Source organism: Prinia subflava, chromosome 6 (assembly GCF_021018805.1).
Source record: "Prinia subflava isolate CZ2003 ecotype Zambia chromosome 6, Cam_Psub_1.2, whole genome shotgun sequence".
NCBI classification, from domain to species: domain Eukaryota; kingdom Metazoa; phylum Chordata; class Aves; order Passeriformes; family Cisticolidae; genus Prinia; species Prinia subflava.
Window position 1 is genome coordinate 7,029,413 of NC_086252.1, and position 16,677 is coordinate 7,046,089.

At 46.5% G+C, this 16,677-nt stretch overlaps 1 protein-coding gene across 3 annotated transcripts in view; it reads right to left on the reverse strand.

Annotated features, from left to right (window-relative positions):
* IQCA1 (IQ motif containing with AAA domain 1) overlaps window positions 1–16,677 on the reverse strand; it is a 97,508-nt gene that overhangs the window by 78,316 nt on the left and 2,515 nt on the right. For 2 of the 3 annotated variants that reach the window (XM_063400017.1, XM_063400018.1), the window contains exons 2-5: window positions 7,968–8,292; window positions 4,855–4,968; window positions 2,808–2,993; window positions 2,033–2,104 (exon numbers count right to left, since the gene is read on the reverse strand). In XM_063400017.1, coding sequence (XP_063256087.1) covers window positions 2,033–2,104; window positions 2,808–2,993; window positions 4,855–4,968; window positions 7,968–8,292 — 697 coding nt within the window. Of the gene's footprint in view, window positions 1–2,032; window positions 2,105–2,807; window positions 2,994–4,032; window positions 4,499–4,854; window positions 4,969–7,967; window positions 8,293–16,677 lie in introns of those variants that run through there. The other variant, XM_063400019.1, reaches the window with a different exon arrangement.

Below are 16,677 nucleotides of genomic sequence, written 5' to 3' on the forward strand. Positions count from 1 at the left end.
CTGTGGTCATTTTTTAGAGGGCTGACGTGATCATACATCAAAGGGACTTGACCTTTGGAGCTCCCTGCCTATCTATCAGTGGGAACCAATGTCTGCTTCCTTTGGAGACCAGGAAAGGGAATGCAGCATGGAAAGGAAAAGGGAATTTAAAAACCCTGGGAAGATGAACAGATTTTTAAAAATTTTATTCGGAGTTAGCCATTTTTTTCCTCTACATGCTTTGATTATAAACTTGATAAAGGGCAATGAGTCAGAGTGCAGAGGAGCAAACATCAATTCTCTTGCTTTTAAATGGAGGTCAGGAACTGAATGTACTCGGTGTGTTTGGTTTTAATTCCCTTCATCCCTCTGATGATATAGATTACATTATGCTCCCCATAAACCTGGCTGTTCCCATCCTAGTTACCAGTTCCTCCCACACTGGCCACCATGAAATGAGGGCTTGGCTGTGAACCCTCAGATAACTGATGCCAGATTTAGATTTCCTTCCTAAGGACCCCACAGAAACGTCATGGGATTTGACAGGAAACAATCCCTTGTTCTGCAAAAGGTGCCATTTCTAACTCATTCTTAGTACATCCCAAGCATTTAGGTCTGCACTAGTTTAAATCTCAGGGAATTTTGTCTTGAATTGGCACCCAAGGTTCTGTTTAGCTTTTAGAGACCAGCAGATACTGAAGGCAGTAATCCCTAAGGTGTTACCTGTATTTAACATGGCAAAGCTTAGGCAAATGTACATTTTCCTTCCTAAAGGTAAGGTATTAATGTTATTTTTAACTGATGTGAGATGTTTTCTCTAGGCACAATCAGTTTTCAGAACCCTATAAAGCAGCTAAGGGGAATTCCATTGCTGGGCAAGAAAATCCCCCAGACTGCCTCGGAAAAGTAGAAGGCATGTTTTGAATCAAAACTAAATTATGAGTTTACAAATTAATCACCTAAGAACTGCAGAACACGGAAGCATAAATAAACTTAACAAGTGCAGCAGTGCTGAATGTTTTTGTGATGTGCTCCTGCTTTACTAGAACTTTACTAGAGCTTGGTACCAGGGCTGTGCTACTGCAGCTGGATGCTTGGGTGAGCCTTGACACGTGTTAGTGCCACCAAAATCTTGGAGGGGGGCAAAGAAAATGTCAACAGTAAAGAATTATCCTATTTTTTGGCTGTTGGTTGCAAGGAAGCGGGCGGGAGGAACAGATTCCTTGTGGAAAGGCTGCTTTAATTTTTTTTCTTTTACCCCTGTGCAATTTAACTGACCACGGGCAGCTGTTCACTTCCCTGTGCCTCTGCAGTGTGATGTGAGGAGGATTTTTATTATTTTTATATGGACTTAGAGAATATTGATGGATTAGCATGCCAGTTCTTAGGTTTCTCTTCCCTGCTCTTGACATACACAGGCAGTGGCTTGCAAAGGAGTGGGAGAATTGGATTTTGCTTCTTTAATTTAATTGAATATTAGGGAAAAATAATTATTTTAGGCCACTGTAAGGGCTGTCAAGCATTAGAACAGGCTGCCCAGTTAAATGGCAGAGTCACTATCCCTGCAAGTGTTAAAAAAATGTGTCGTGGCACTTGGGGACATGGGATAGGGGTGGGCAGTACTTGGCAGTGCTGGGTTACTACTTGGACTTGATGATTTTAGAGGGCTTTTCCAACCCTAATGAATTCTACTCCAGACATAAGGCAGCTCACCAGTCTTGAAATCATGACTGAAAAGCTGGTTAATAAAATTTCCTTGCTGATCGTGCCTAGGTCAAATTCCCTGGAACCCAGGGCAAATTCTCCACAGCCAGTTTCCACATCTGCCACACACATTGGAGAATGTATAGACAGCACAAACCCATTCAGCAGAAGACAAATTGTGCTACTCCTGTGCCATTTATCATTTCAGTGGAATTCTGCATTCCTTGGAGACTCCTTTTAAAATAGGAGGAATCGTAGAAATTAATTTCTCCTCTTGGGCTGAATTATAAAAGCCTGAAGAACAAACAGAGTGTGGCATTTTATGTTCTCGAGGCCCAGCCCCACTCACCATGCCCAGAAATATCATTTCCTCCTCTCTCAGTTTCTCTGTCTTCTTGCGCTGGCTGTACCCACGCCAAACCTGGATTGTAAACAAAACTCTAATGAGATAAATGGGCCTTGGTACAGCTTCCTTTGCTGGGGCAGACACAGGAAAAAATAAATAGAGGAAGGAAAGGCACAATATACAATTGAAACTATTGCTTTTTAACAGGTTGCCATCTGCTATTTTTTTTTAACAAATTCTGAGGTTTATTATCCCCTCATGCTGCTCTGGGTGGCTTCTAAGAGCTGTTTAAACTTCATGAAGTTTAAACATAAGATTTAGGCTGAGCTCCTGCTCTCATCAGGCTGAATTGCCTGAATTATTCATGTGCAAGAACTCTTTGTGGAATTTAGCACTGACCTCCCTCTGTCCTTTTTTCTAGATATGGAATGAACCCTTCCCCTGGAGATGACAGAAAAAGGCATGAATTCAGAGACGCACTGAATTCCAAGAGGAGGCCAGAAAGAGCAACTGAGGTCATAAAAATCAGAATGGAAAAACAACATGTAAGTTACAATGTCATCCTGCATTGCCAGAGCAGGACTGGTTCCATTGATCTTATATCTAGGGTCCTGTCTCATTTTTTGAAGTGGTTTAAATGATGTATTTCACCTTGCTGGACACCCTAAAAAGGATAATTTCAGAAAGCTTCCCATCCTGCGAGCTGTGTTTCTGTCTACAGCTCCTCTCCTGACTGTCATTTGGCTTTGCCAGGATTGTTGCTACACAAGAAACTCACCTTTTGAATGCAAGTGGCAGCAGCATCTTGATTTTTACCCGTCTCTTGCTCCGCTTTTCTACTTTCTCTTTTCTCTTCAAGGTAAATTCTCTTCATGAACGCTGCTCGAGCGCGGCCCTGGCGAGCCCGTTCTGCCACCTGGATCACTTTAATGCCTTCTTCAAGTGTCATGCCTGTGACAGGTTCCTTCAACAGCACAGCCAAAAAAAGGAATGAACAAAGGAAAGTTAGGTTCTGTTAATTGCCTGCCTCAGTTGGAAAACGATATCTTAGGAAACAAAGAGCAGAGACTCCTGTTGATGTGTGATGAGGAAAACCTGCTTCGCTGGAATGGCTCATGCAGTTCTGCTGAACTGGATCCATTGGAGCAAAAAGACACAACCATGGGGCTTTGTCCTTCTAAATGGAGATTTTCTTAGACTGTGGAATGTTTTCCTTTCCTTTTCTGAAGGGAGGGATTTGGGATGTGCTGCTGGGATCGAAGTTCTTTTGATGAAAATGGAAGGAGGGGCTGCTCTGAGTCAGAGGGGAAAAATGGATGAGAACAGAAGGAATTCACCCTTCTCACTCCTGAGAACCCTCATGCTCCCCATGGAAAGGCTGAATTAGTGTCCTTTCTTGATGTTCATCTCCCAACTGGAGGCAGCTCATATTTAATTATATGACACATGTTGTGTAGCAATTACTTTCAGCAGGGTTTCTAGGACAGAATTACATAGAATAGATTTCCTGAACTAGATTTCCTGAACAGAATCACACAAACGATGTGCAGAGCAGATTCCTGAGATGAGCTCCACTGGTTTTGATTTATGTTGGACTGCTCCTAACAGCACTGCCATGGACACTGGAGAATTCCAGTTGGCTACACAGCAGCCAGGATTTCCTGAGAGGACGAGGTGCAGAAGCGCTGACAACCGTGCAGCAATCCCAGTGGTGAGTGAGCTGGAAGAGCAGCACAGGACGCTGGATTTACCCTGGGTGAGGTTGTTTTATTGCTGTTTATTGAATCCTCTGGCTCCCTGCAGCAGCCTGCCAAGGGAGAGCTGGACCCTGGCAGAGCATGGTGCTCTGGCTGAGCTGGCTGCTCCCTAGACAACCTCATCCCTAATGGATGCCACGCTGGAAAGGGGCAAGAGCAGAACTCTGGGAAGCAAAAAGGATAAACTGTGCTGAAATAGGATCTCCCCAGAGCAATGATAGGTGAGTAGAAGAGCAGAGAACTCACCCAGAGCTGTCCTGTGGCCCAGCAAAGCCTCTAGCAGGGAAGCCTGTTCTCTGTCTGCAGTCTGCCTGGGGCTGTTTCCATCCCTAGGGACTTTCCCTCTGTTATTTTGTGGGATTAACAGACACAATCACCGCTGGAGAATTCACGGCAGCAGTGTGACTAAGTGAGCCATCAGCACTGTCTCTTATGGCTACAACATCCATGAATCCAAGTTATCCAGGCATGTAGGCACAGTTGTTTACTTCCAGGGGTCAGCACGGCACTCCCAAAAGGTCAAAAGTATATCAAATCCAGAGCAGCCTTCACTGCAGTGCTGGTGTACTTGTCTGCAATGACTTCTGCTCTGCCAAAACTCAGTTTTCTGCTCCTCCCAGCAGCTGCAGCTCTGTGGCTGCACGGGGGAAACAGCACTCATTGTTCAGAGGTTATAAACAAGTGAATGTGCTGACCTGAACTCCGAGTTCTGCCCGCTCCAGTGAGGAATCCTGGGCCAGGACAGCTCGGTTTCAGTAGGACTAATTACATGATGAGGGTTAGTTAGACAAATAAAGCACTGACTTGGCCAAAGTGCTGCTCTTTCTGACACTCTCACACACAGACAGCAGAGTAGAATCATTTCAGTCTTACCCACATTTGAGATGTGACTGGATATTGTTTGACAGGGAAATCTAAGGTTTCTTTCTGCTTGTGCCTTATCTGTAAACACACTTTTACTTCCTCACTGCTGTAAAAGCACTTCTCACTTCAGGGTCTCATGTTCAGACACATGTGGCTGTAAACTAAACAAATCAAATATGATATGTGGGTATGGGGTACACTTACCTGCTCTAGCAAACCAGCATTCAGCAAAATCTCATGCAGGTATTCCTCCCTCTCCTGCAGGATTCTCAGGTTTTCTTTAATGAAATACTTTGGGATGGGTATTTCTATGTCTTCCTGGAGGAAGAAAGTCACAAGATGCTTTTTATGAGTGTATTTAAATCACATTACTGATTAATTGAACACCTTTACAAAGCAATAAAATAAGGACAGAGGTTGTTGAATATTTTTTGAGTATTGGGGAATTTGACCTTTGTAACAGCTGCTATTACTTTTCAATTACTTTAGGCCTAATTCAACAAAAACAAATAAATCAACTGAGTTTGTGAACCATGTGAGCCCAGAAATCTTTCTTCTTATAATGGCTCAATTATATTATCAAATTGCTAAAATATTTGGCAGGCTTGCTAGAAATTTAAACATGATTTCCACCGAGCTGGATACCTTTGGTTGTGTGATCATCCCACTTCTTGTTTTAATCAACATGAAAAATAGATCTGCTCTCTTGCCATTTTTTTTCCATTATAAGGAACCAAAGCACAATTCTGGGACTTTTAATAGATATTTTGAGCTGTAGACAAACTGTCTGCCTGTGACTGTGGTACCAGACACTTCTTAAAATCAGACATGATCAGAAGTGCCTGTCTTAACTAATCTCCATAATTAAAAAGATGTAAATGATTTACATTTCTCCCAATTTCATTCCCCATTCCCTTAGCTGCACATTGAGGAATATCCCTACCATGACACCACAAGAAAGCTTCCAAGTTGAGCTGTGCTCGTGATTTTATCAGTGCAGAGGTCTGGTCTGATAAAATTTCTAAATATTTGTCTTGCTAAGCTCCCTGTTTGCACCTTCCAACAACCCTTGGCAGTTGATGGAAATGATTATATGCTGTACTCTGAGTGCAAATCACTCTGGGTGGATTGAAACCCAGAGGTATAAGAAATCAAGGGTTTGTCAGGACACCCTCCTGTAGGATGAGAGGAGTTTTAGGCTGCCAGGGAGCAGAGTCAGTATTGGAATATCTCTGATGTCTCACCTGGCCTTTAATTCCAAGTGATTCTGGGTTGTGATTTTTACTGACTGGAAAAAAGAGATCAAAGCCCCAGTGCCAGGACTGGATGGGGTGGGGAGCCTGCTTCTCTTCATAATCTCTTTTTGGGACCCTGCACTGAAAAGTCAGGCTCGGCATGTTTAACCTCATGTCAAATTTGCAGCTTTTTAGCCTCTCCCAGCTCCACATGGGATTTATGGATCCAAATACCTTCACAATTACCCCAGGAAATGGAGTGACTGGATGTTGGAAGGCAAGTGCACAAAAACACGAGGTACAGAACTGGAGAAAGAGGAAAGCTTGGCCTTGCAGTGACATAGTACAAACAGCAATATCATCACATAAGATATAAAATGTTGTGTCCTCTGCCTTCAACCCTGCAGGCTTTTAGCAGTGATAATAAAGGGAAAGGAGTGACTGGAGATATCCTTTCTGGGCAGATCCTTTGAGAAACAGGAGTTATTTGTCCAGTAATTTTGTTCTGCTACCAAGAATGCTTTATTAGAAAGAACACCCCACAAATCCATATTCTTATCTAGTATGGAAAATGTTTTCTTTGAAAAAACCCAAAATGTCCTCAGTGATTGATTTCTTTTGAGGTAAGTAGGTATGTTATGCCTTCTCAAAACAAAGGTGTGGTGCAGGAATTTGAATTTATGCTTGTTTTTGAGGAGATGTCAGGCATGACTCCTCAGACTTGCCAACTTTTTGCTGCAGATGGATTTACTGCTGAGTCATGAAAACAGCAGTGCTAAGAATTTCAAAATATGATTTGAAGGAATATTTTCCCTGGAGATCTGTTTATACTCTCAGATTAAAATAGTTTAAAATAGTGATTAATGTTGAAGGCAAAGGGCTGGTGGAAATTCCTGGCAATTCATATTCTAAATTTGCAGATGTGCAAATGTGGCAAACAGAAACATGTTTGCAGACCTCAGAATGATGCTATAATGATATCGGGCAGTTTATCTCGGAGCTGGGATTCTAAAAAAGCAGGAATTTCAGCTGGTTTTAGCAAAGCAGCGGTACCTGAACGTGACAATAGATGGAGCTGTCTGCGAGAGAAGGAGCCACCTTCGCCGGCTCATTTTTCCTACGGCTTTTAAAGCACAGCTTCCACTTTGCCTCATTGTCATATTCACGGTGCTGATTTCGCCGTGCCACGAAGGGCAGGCTGCCGTGGACTCTACTTTACTTATCAGTGGCCCATTTTCTATCTCACCCCACATTAAAATCTGGCAGAGTCAAGCTCCTGACACTTAACAGCAAAGCTGTGAAGTTATTACTGACAGAGGAAGGTTTAAATTGGATATTGGGAAGGAATTCTTCCCTGTGAGTGTGGTGAGGCCCTGTCAGAGGGTGATCAGAGAAGGTATGGCTGCCCTGGATCCCTGCAAGTGTCCAAGACCGGGTTGGTCATTGGGGTTTGGAGCACCTGGGATCATGGAAGGTGTCCCTGCCCATGGCAGGGGTGGCACTGGATGGGCCTTAACGTCCTTTCCACCCCAAACCATTCTGGGATTCTACGAATACAAATTCATGTTGTAATGTGGAACCATGGAATGGGTCAAATCGAAAGGGACCCCAAAGGGTCATCTGGTCCCACCTCCCTGCTCCCAGGCATAGACTCCTCTCCCTTGCTGAGAAAGGTAAGTGCCATCCAATGCCAGCACTCCTGGCACTGCACAGGCCATTCCACTGTCAAAACTCCCAAAATTATGATGGTGACACCACCTGGGGAGCCATCTGTTTCTCTCAGTAGTGCTGCTTTCAACTAGAAGTGTCAGGAGAAAATAACTTGTGCCCCAGAATCCCTTAATAAATGTCCCAAAGCCCTGAAATCTTTTCTGATCACCCTGAGATTATGTGTTACCCTTTCCCTGCCCTCTGCATGGAAGATCCCACCCGTGGGCTGTGAAAACTTGGAAGTTTCCTGGTGCCCCCAGAGAGGAGCAGGCCCTCTGTAAGGGCTGGGTTTGTTTGACACATCACGACTAAAACACCTGGAAATAAACCCCATCTTCGCTATGAATTAGCCGATAATCGAGGTGGCCCTACCGGGATGCGCTTCAGCTCAATCAGGATGCCATCCATGGAGTGACACTCGGACTTCTCCAGGGCCACCATCTCCCTCTTGATCTCCAGGACGCGGCCCATGACTCCGTCCAGCGCCTGCCGCACCGCCGCCCGCTTCTGCTGGTGGAGGAGGTGGTTGTGGGCCACCTCCAGGTTCCGGAAGATTTCCAGGTACTGCACGTAGGCAGTGGCCAGCATCTTCATCACTTTCTCATGGTCCTCCTCTGGCTGGAGGAACTCCTCTCTTTCCCTCTGGAGCATGATGTCCAGCTCTCTCTGGGTGTCTGCCCACATCTTGACGTAAGTGCTGCTTGGGAAGAGGAGACTGTCAACCTGATGTGAAAGCAGGGGTTAATACATGGTGACGCCAGGGATCTGTGGGGGTGGATTTCTCACAGAGCAAGCCTGGAAGTGTGAGCCCTTACATTTATAAGGAGATTTTTAACTACAAAGTATTTTGAAAACCATTAGCAGAAGTTTCTGGGTTTGTTTTAAAAATCGGAATCTTAAAATGCTGTTTTATTAAAACAAGCTTAAAAGTTTAAAGCTGTTCAGCTTCATTCTAAAACACTTGAAGCATCCTTCAAGTGCTTGAAGTTACAACCTCCAACAGTGCCAGGAGTTTTATTCAGTTGTGCTAATTGAGAAGATGGTTTAATTGAAAAGATGTCTCCCTACAATGCCTTTAATAGGGGAAGGACTATTTGAGGCTCTGCATTTTTGGCATGAGGACCAATTCATGTTTCTAAAGCTGTTCTGCCTTTCTAAAGTGGTTGCTTGGAGTTAACTGCAGGGTCAGGGTGGGTTTGGTGCCAATGCTGGAGTGAAGCTGTGGGCCCTAATTCAAATGTGAGGTGAGGAAAATAATTTGATTTATTTCTATGGTAGCAACTGTTGCACTCCAAGGAATTGCTAAATATCTGGCCTGGTGGCTATGGGATTATGTGGCATGGAAGCTGTCACCTCAGGCCATCTCCATTTCCAGGAACAATAATGCTGCTCACTTGGTAGTTTTGGTAGGAATAGGTGGAGTTCTGATGTGAGCATGGACTGGCTGTCAGTGGCTTTTCATGGGAAAAGCAGATCAGAATATCCTGGGGGATCAGCCTAAAGGAGCAAGAAACAAGCAATGAGGTTTTTATTCAGAGAAGGGCTCAAACAGCAGATTTGTCATGGAAAGCTGTTAATAGCACCTGTGACAGTGAAGACACTTTTAAGTTCTGTTCTCCCTTGCCAGATGGAGACTCTTGGCAGTGATAAGTGTTAAAAAATGTTACATCTTTGAAAATGCCTCTCTAGGAACAGAGCAAGGAAATTCCTTCTGCACTGAGAGCTGGTCGTGTTGGGAGAAAACCAGTTCATTCACATTGTCACGCTGAGGGGAAAACAGTGGCCATGGAAACAGGGACAGCTGACTTTGTCCTTAATCCTAGGAATGAAAGCCATTGGCCTCGATGGTGCAATCTAGACCCATCCATGTGCTGAACCAAGTTGCTGTTCCTAGAGCTTCTCAAGGAGGGATGAGAACAGCAAAGGGCCCTGCCTTTGTTAGATGAGCTTTGAGAGCAGACCTTGCACTGAGGGAGTGTGTTTATCCTGACCAGAACGCTGGACAGATGTTAGCATTGTTTGTGCATGACAGTAAACGTTGGAGTTCTGTGAGCTGATCTTATCATTCCCAGTCCTGGAGGTCAGAGTGACCCAAGGCTTGTGCTGTAAGAGGGACGTGTGGGGTGGACAGGACAAACTCCAGTGTCCCGAGCGTGGGGTGCCCTGCACGCCCTGGGTGGTGACAGGGCTGGGGGACTCCCCCCCGCACTCAGCAAAAACATCAACAACCCAAACCTTGCTATTGAATTTGCACCATTCATGTTTTAAAGGGTGTATTATACTCTTCAGCTGACCTGGCTTTCTGCAGGATGCAGCTGGCCTTGCTTTTCCTAATGCTTCTGCAGCCCACCCAGGTCTTTCCCCTTCCTTTTTTTTTTTTTCCTACTTCATTTACATCCCATTCCACCACCCGTATCAGTCAATTGCAGCAATTAACCCAGGTGCAAGAGATAAACAGAATAAACCCGGCAGAGGAGAGAAGATGGGGACAAACAGGGCCAGCATGAGCTGGAGCTGGGACACGGAAGGATGTGAGGCACGAGGGTTTTCCAGCACAGGAGGAAACGACGCAGTGTTGTATGAGCTTTGCATGATTTCTCACAGATAGTGAAGAGGTTGGCAACCTTCGAGGAAGCCCAGCCCTGTGGGGTGTCCCCACAGCCATCCAGCTGATTTATGAGCCGTGGGGATGCTGGGGCTGGAGCCCTTCCCACGCAGGTTACTGCACGGAGACGCCGGATTGCGCCGCACCGAGGAGCGACCCTCCGCTCCCATTTACAATCATCTCCCTCTCTGCCTCCTCGGACTGAGGAATGTCAAGTGGTTCCTCCTGCTGAGCCAGCTAATATCCAGTTTCTCTTTATATTGGGAATGGCTTGTGGAGGGAGGAGGGGCTGGAGCACAGCAGCCCTTGGGAGGACGATACCACGAGGCACTGCAGACAGCACACAATTGCTTCCATAAAGCATTAGTTTATCAGATAAGCACTGGGATGATGGCAAGCACGGTTGCTGTGGGTCAGATGTTGAGGCTATGGATATCATGGGATGATTGGGGCTTTTGCAACAGCAGCGTTTTGGGTAAATGAGGGCAAGAGAAAGGACGGGCCCCCCCAGATGAAGTTCTGAAGGAAAAGGTTGATGTGAAAGTGATAAATTTGTAGTTGGTAGCCCTGTGTGCCTGCTGTGTTCATGATGAGTGACACTTTGGGGGACTTGACCCCCAAGTTTCTTAGGCATGGGATGGGGACAGCAGGTGACAGGGCAAGCAGAAATCTGATTTGAGTGCTGCATTGCTTCACCCTGATTAAAAACTAGAGGACACATCCCCAAAAGAGGATTAAAATGGTTATTTCAGGTTTTACTGGTGACCAAATGTGCACCCTTCTGGACTAGTCTGAAGGATGAGATGTGCCTGGTGTTTAGAGCTCCTTTTGGAGGACTTGGCAGAGCTGCTGTGAAGAGAGGAGCCCTTCAGCTTTAGAGACAAATGTGCTCAGGGGTAGTCAGGAGGAGTAACTTCAAGGTTAGGCCTTAAAGGCAAAGGAGAGCACTGCCTCTCCTTGCCTGTGAATCAGACAGCGTGTGATCCCTAAGTCCCTATTGGAATTTTTGCCTATTTGCCCAGTGTCCCTTTGCATTAAGTGGTGAACTCCCTCAAAATTGCTTCCATGCGCTGCAGGGGGAGGACAATGTAGCCTTGAATGCACTGGGTTTTTATTTACTGTGACTGGTCCATCTTGTAGGCTCATTTCTGTTCTGCTCTGAGCTGTGTCTGTGCCCAAGGATATTCCATCAGATTTAGGCTGGATTAGAGTTCCTAACTCACCTGTTAGTGCAGGTAATTAGCAGGACTGAGCCTAACTTTCCTATTCAAGGCTTAAGAAAATAAAATCCTGGAAAAGAAAGCTGTCTCTTGATCTCTCTGTGGGTGTAGCACTGTAAGTAATGCTACAAACTGTCATAGCAACTCCCAAATAGGGGTGTTATAGGGAAAATAAGCAATGCTGTAATGGGGTGAGGAAAAAGCACATCAAGTGACTGAACTCCAGAGACCCCAGAGTGATTTCTGGCAGCTCACAGCCTGGAGGGAAGGTCAGAGCTTTAACTGCTCACTGATGTCCCTTCTCTTCACTCCCACAAAGTAGAAACAGAATCTAAAACATGGGCTTATGAAGTTTCTTTTGCCCATAGCCTGATTGCCAGTTCAAATCTCACTTTTATTGCTCAAAAATAAAGCCTGCTATCCTTATTTAGAGCAAAGCTGAACAGCATAGGGTTTTTCTCCTGCTGAAGTTACAAAGAGCTGTTTAAAAACCTGCCAAATTGCACATGCCTTGTTTTAGTATTGTAGGGCCCTCTAACTCTGCATGTTTGCTTGACCCACCTCTTCTAACACTTGGAAAAGCTTGTTGGTTTTGAGTCCAGCTGAGGTGAGCCTGCTCACTGGTGTTGGACTGGTTCTAAGGCTTAAGCATGCCCTTCCTGGAAGGGTTGGTGCTGAGCATGCAAACTGTCCCTCAGGCCCCTCCTGAGCCAGGAGAAGAAGCTGGCATCAGTGGGGTTACCTTTGTGTGGCTTTTCTTCTTCCCCCCAGAGCGTCTCTGTGTTTTACCCGCTGCCAAAGGGAACACCATTCCTGTTATTCCAGGACATGGCACAGTTTGTTTCTGAAGCTGAACCCTGGCTTCTTTGATGCCTGGTTTTTCTGGGCTGCCCTCAGGAATATCTACTGCTTTCCCATGCTGCAGCTGCAGTAGTGCAGTGCTGCATGGGTCTCCCTGATTTATCCTGATGGATGGAAGGAGGTGGAAGGGAAAACATTTGACTCTGACTCCAGCTTTCCTCACCTCGTTTGGGAACTCCTGTGTGATTAAAGGAGCGCTAAATCGTGTGTGTTAGAACACTGCTGAAGGAACCTCTCCCGCCACTGCAAACCCAGCTTGTATTTCTTTCTCAGAAACGAGACCAGGCCGTGCTGGGAGCTGCAGAAAGTGCCACAGGGTTTGTGAGAGCAGGGGGACGTGGAGCAGGGCTCCGCATCTGGAGCCCGGCACAGAACACAAGCGCAGAGGGGACTGAGCTGTGGGGCCGGTGACAAGGAAGTGCACGCAGGGGCCACTCCTCAGGGTCCCCATGCCACACTCGGAGCCTGACAGGTCAGGCATTGTGCTAAACCCTGGGCAAACACGGGGGAGGGAAACCCTGCCCTGCAGCCTCTGGAAAATAAAGAAACAAGAGACAAAGGTTGGGAGGGGAAAGTGAGGCCCTGAGAGGAAAAAGGGGGTTTAATGCTGCTGCTTTTCTTTGTTTTCTTCTCTCTTTCTAAAAATCACCAGGCTTAGGATGACTGCTGGCTGATGCAGGTCAGCAGTTACCTGTTCCCTCACAGGTATTGGGAGGTGATTACATTATCGGAGTAGCCCCCTCTTTCCCCTTTTCTCTTATTATAGGCAAACATCTTCTGTGTTGGAGAGGTGCAGGCAGAATCAGAGGTGAGTGTGGCTTTATGACACAACCTGTCTGAGTTCAGGGAGCGTTCAGACAACGCTCTCAGGCACGGCGTGGGGTTCTTGGGGTCCTGTGCAGGGCCAAGAGTTGGATTGATGGCCCTGGGGGGTCCCTTCCAACTCAGCACTGATTCTGTGAACCAAATTGACTGAAATGTTCTTGGAATGAATTGCTGATTTCAAAGCCTTTAGCCTGCAGTCTGGAGCAGTTCAGGCTCATGAGCTTGTTTAAGCCTGCCTTGCTCCTAAAATAAGATTAGTCTCACAATTATGCCAAACTTCTCAGCTGGTGGTGGATGTGACTCTGCCAGATGACTTTTTAAGCAGGCTTGCTCCAGCCACGATGTTTTACAGAGCTGGAAGCATTTGGGGGAAAATAAAGGATAAACCTCAGTAGGCTTTGGTTGTGACAAGAGAAGAAAACACACAGCCTGCTGGCATTGTTAACGTGAACAGCTCTGTGCTTCTGTCATCTCCAATTTCAGTCCTGGGTACTATGACAGAAAGTGAAGGGGGGATAAAGGATTTGTGTGGCAGAAATGTAATGGGAAACTGCAGGGAAGGCAAGGAAGCAGCTTCATGGAGCAGCAGCAGCAGGAACACACCTCAGCAGGTCTCAAGCACCTGCTCCAGCCAAACTCATAGGGCTGGCAGGAAAGAATAAAAAAACCAGTTTTCTTCTTGTTTTCTGACAAAAAAAAATCCTGTTTTCCTACATGGCAAAGCAATTAAGACATGGGAAATGCTATTTTGGGCTGTCAAATGCTCCAAAGGCTGCCCTCCTGTCCCCCAGGCTGCAGCTCCTGCCTGGGCTGGAGGCTGCCCTTCCCTCTGGGGTCAGCAGGAGAATCGTGCCCTGGGCTGATCCCAGAGTGAGGGCAGTAGGAAAGGGGGAATTCTGCCCCTCTGCCCTGCTCAGGTGAGACCCCATCTGCAGAGCTGCCTCCAGCCCTGGGGCCCAGCACAGGAAGGACCTGGAGCTGCTGGAGACAGTCCAGAGGAGGCACCAGGGTGATCAGAGGGATGGGGCAGCTCTGCTGTGGGGACAGGCTGGGAGAATTGGGAATGCTGGAAAAGAGAAGCTTTGGGGTGACCTAACTGCAGCCTCCCAGTACCTGAAGGGAAGCTGCAAGAAAGATGGAGAGAGACTACTGACCACGGCCTGGAGGGACAGGGCAAGGGGGAATGTCTAACCACTGCCAGAGGGCAGGTAAAGATGGGATATTAGGAAGAAATTTGTCCCTATGAGGGTGCTGAGGCCCTGGCACAGGTTGCCCAGAGAAGCTGTGGCTGCCCCTGGATCCCTGAAGTGTCCAAGGCCAGGTTGGATGGGACTTGGAGTAACCTGGGATAGTGGAAGGTCCCTGCCCATGTAAGGGTGTGGAAGGAGATGGGCTTTAAGGTCCCTTCCCATCCCAAATTATTCTGTGTTATATGAACAGCAGCCTCCTCTCTTTTGCAAGCAGAATTTTTCCTTCCAAGCAGAATTTGCCTATAACACACTTTTTACTGCTTCTGACAACAAAGTTTATTTCAGCTTTAACCTTCCTTTGTATTTTTTTTTTCTTTTTACCCCTCTCTTCCTTAGAAAAGCAAGGGGCAATCACCCATCTAGCTGCCTACAATTCCAATAAAGGGCTGTGCCTGGGTGCTGCTCTACCCCTGCCGGGAGCAGGAGGCTTTAAGCTCAAAGCTGACACCATCTACTCAGTTTCTTGAGAACGAGGCCTTTTCTTTCCCTGTTTTCCAGCACAAGTGCTGCTGGGATATTTCCACTGACAATGCTTTTTCCCAGAGGAGACACTGAACAAGTAATACACAAGATCTTTCCCTACCTGCTCATTAAGGATGAAGGGAGGCACAGGAGGGAGTTGCAGCTTTGAGTCTTAGCTGTGATCAATTTGATCCTGTCTCTGATTTCCTGCTTTAACATAAGCACGATGATGTGCTAATGCTCACCAGGGGTGGAAAGAGGGGCAAAGATGAATCTGTGACTGCTTGGGAGATGTATGAGAGAGAACATGCAAGGAATGCCCAGGAGGAAGCTAATAATTGTGGCGTTTGGATGGAATTTGAAGAATATGGCCTGGGGCCAGACGCTGAACGAGGGGATAAAAAGAAATATTCAACAACGGCCCAATGGCTGAATGAGGCTGGGGCCCCGTGGGAAGAAAATAGGATGTGATCACAGCATCAGAAAGTGCATCGTAATGCAGCCACAGAACGTGGTGGGGAGAGGAGAGGGGATTAGGAGTTGCTCTGACATTTTTTCACATTTGGGTTTTGCAACCTTAATTTTTCTCTGGCAGAGCCTTGGGGATATGATATAAACCACAGAGCTCTGCTTTGGTTGTTTCTGTTGGAGGCAGGAAGGGAGATGCTCAGGATCTTTCTTAGATCAATATTTTACCAGTGAATTAATATAAATTCTATTTGTGACACGAGATTAAATTTTAAAGAGCTTTGATTGTTTAAAGCTTGGTGGCAGTGGCAAATGTCTTGTAGCTGATTAAAACCTGGCAGGAGTGGTAGCAGTGCCAAGACTCGGCTTTGAACGTGTCTGGGCTAGGGCTGGCGGGGCCAAGGTAAGAAGTCACTGGGCAGGGTCCCAGGGGTCAAGGAGAGGCCAAACAAATCCATAAAATATGAGGAAACACAGCAGGAAAACATAAATGCATCAGCATCTCTGTGAATCTCCACTGTCTGGAACAGAAGGTACGTCTGCATGCAAATTCTGGGCCTGAGTGCTTTGGGAAGTGAGATACTCCAGCACTTTTTAATCACCCTACTCTTAATGGCTCTGTTCCCTCCAGAGTGCTGAGACTGTCCCTAGAAAACACCAGGCATGTCTGGACATGCTGACTTTTCCCCTGGCTGGCTGCTGGACTTAGTGACCCTAAGAGAACACTGCTGCTCTCTGAGCATCCTCTCTGCCCTGACGTGGAGCTTCCTGAGGCAGTGGAATTAAATTCTGTGCTTTAGCCCACACCTCTTAGAATCACAGCACCTTGAGGGCAGTGAACATGCCTTGGAACTCAAGGTCTACCTCAAGCTCAAGGAAAGCTGTGTAGCATTTCTATTTCTGGAGAACCAAAGTTCCTCCTCTTAACCCCCTTTAATTATTGGCTCTATGCCTCTCTGCCTTCAGGTAAGGCAGGTTGTTGTAGGTCACTTTGTCACATGGCATTTAAAATACCTTGGGAACGGCCTCAAGTTGCACCAGGGAAAGTTTACAGAACAATGGAATCATGGAATGGTTTGGGTTGGAAGGGACCTGAAAGCCCATCCAGTTCCATCCCCTGCCATGGGCAGGGACATCTTCCACTATCCCAGGCTGCTCCAAGCTCCAATGTCCAGCCTGGCCTTGGACACTGCCAGAGATCCAGGGACAGCCACAGCTTCTCTGGGCACCCTGTGCCAGGGCCTCAGCACCCTCCCAGGGAATAATTTTTCCTTAATATCCAATCTTTACCTGCCCTCCTGCTTAAGGCCATTCCCCCTTGTCCTATTACTTCATACCTGTGTGAAAAGTCCCTCTCCAGCCCTCTTTAAAACCCTGTTTTAGCTGCTGGG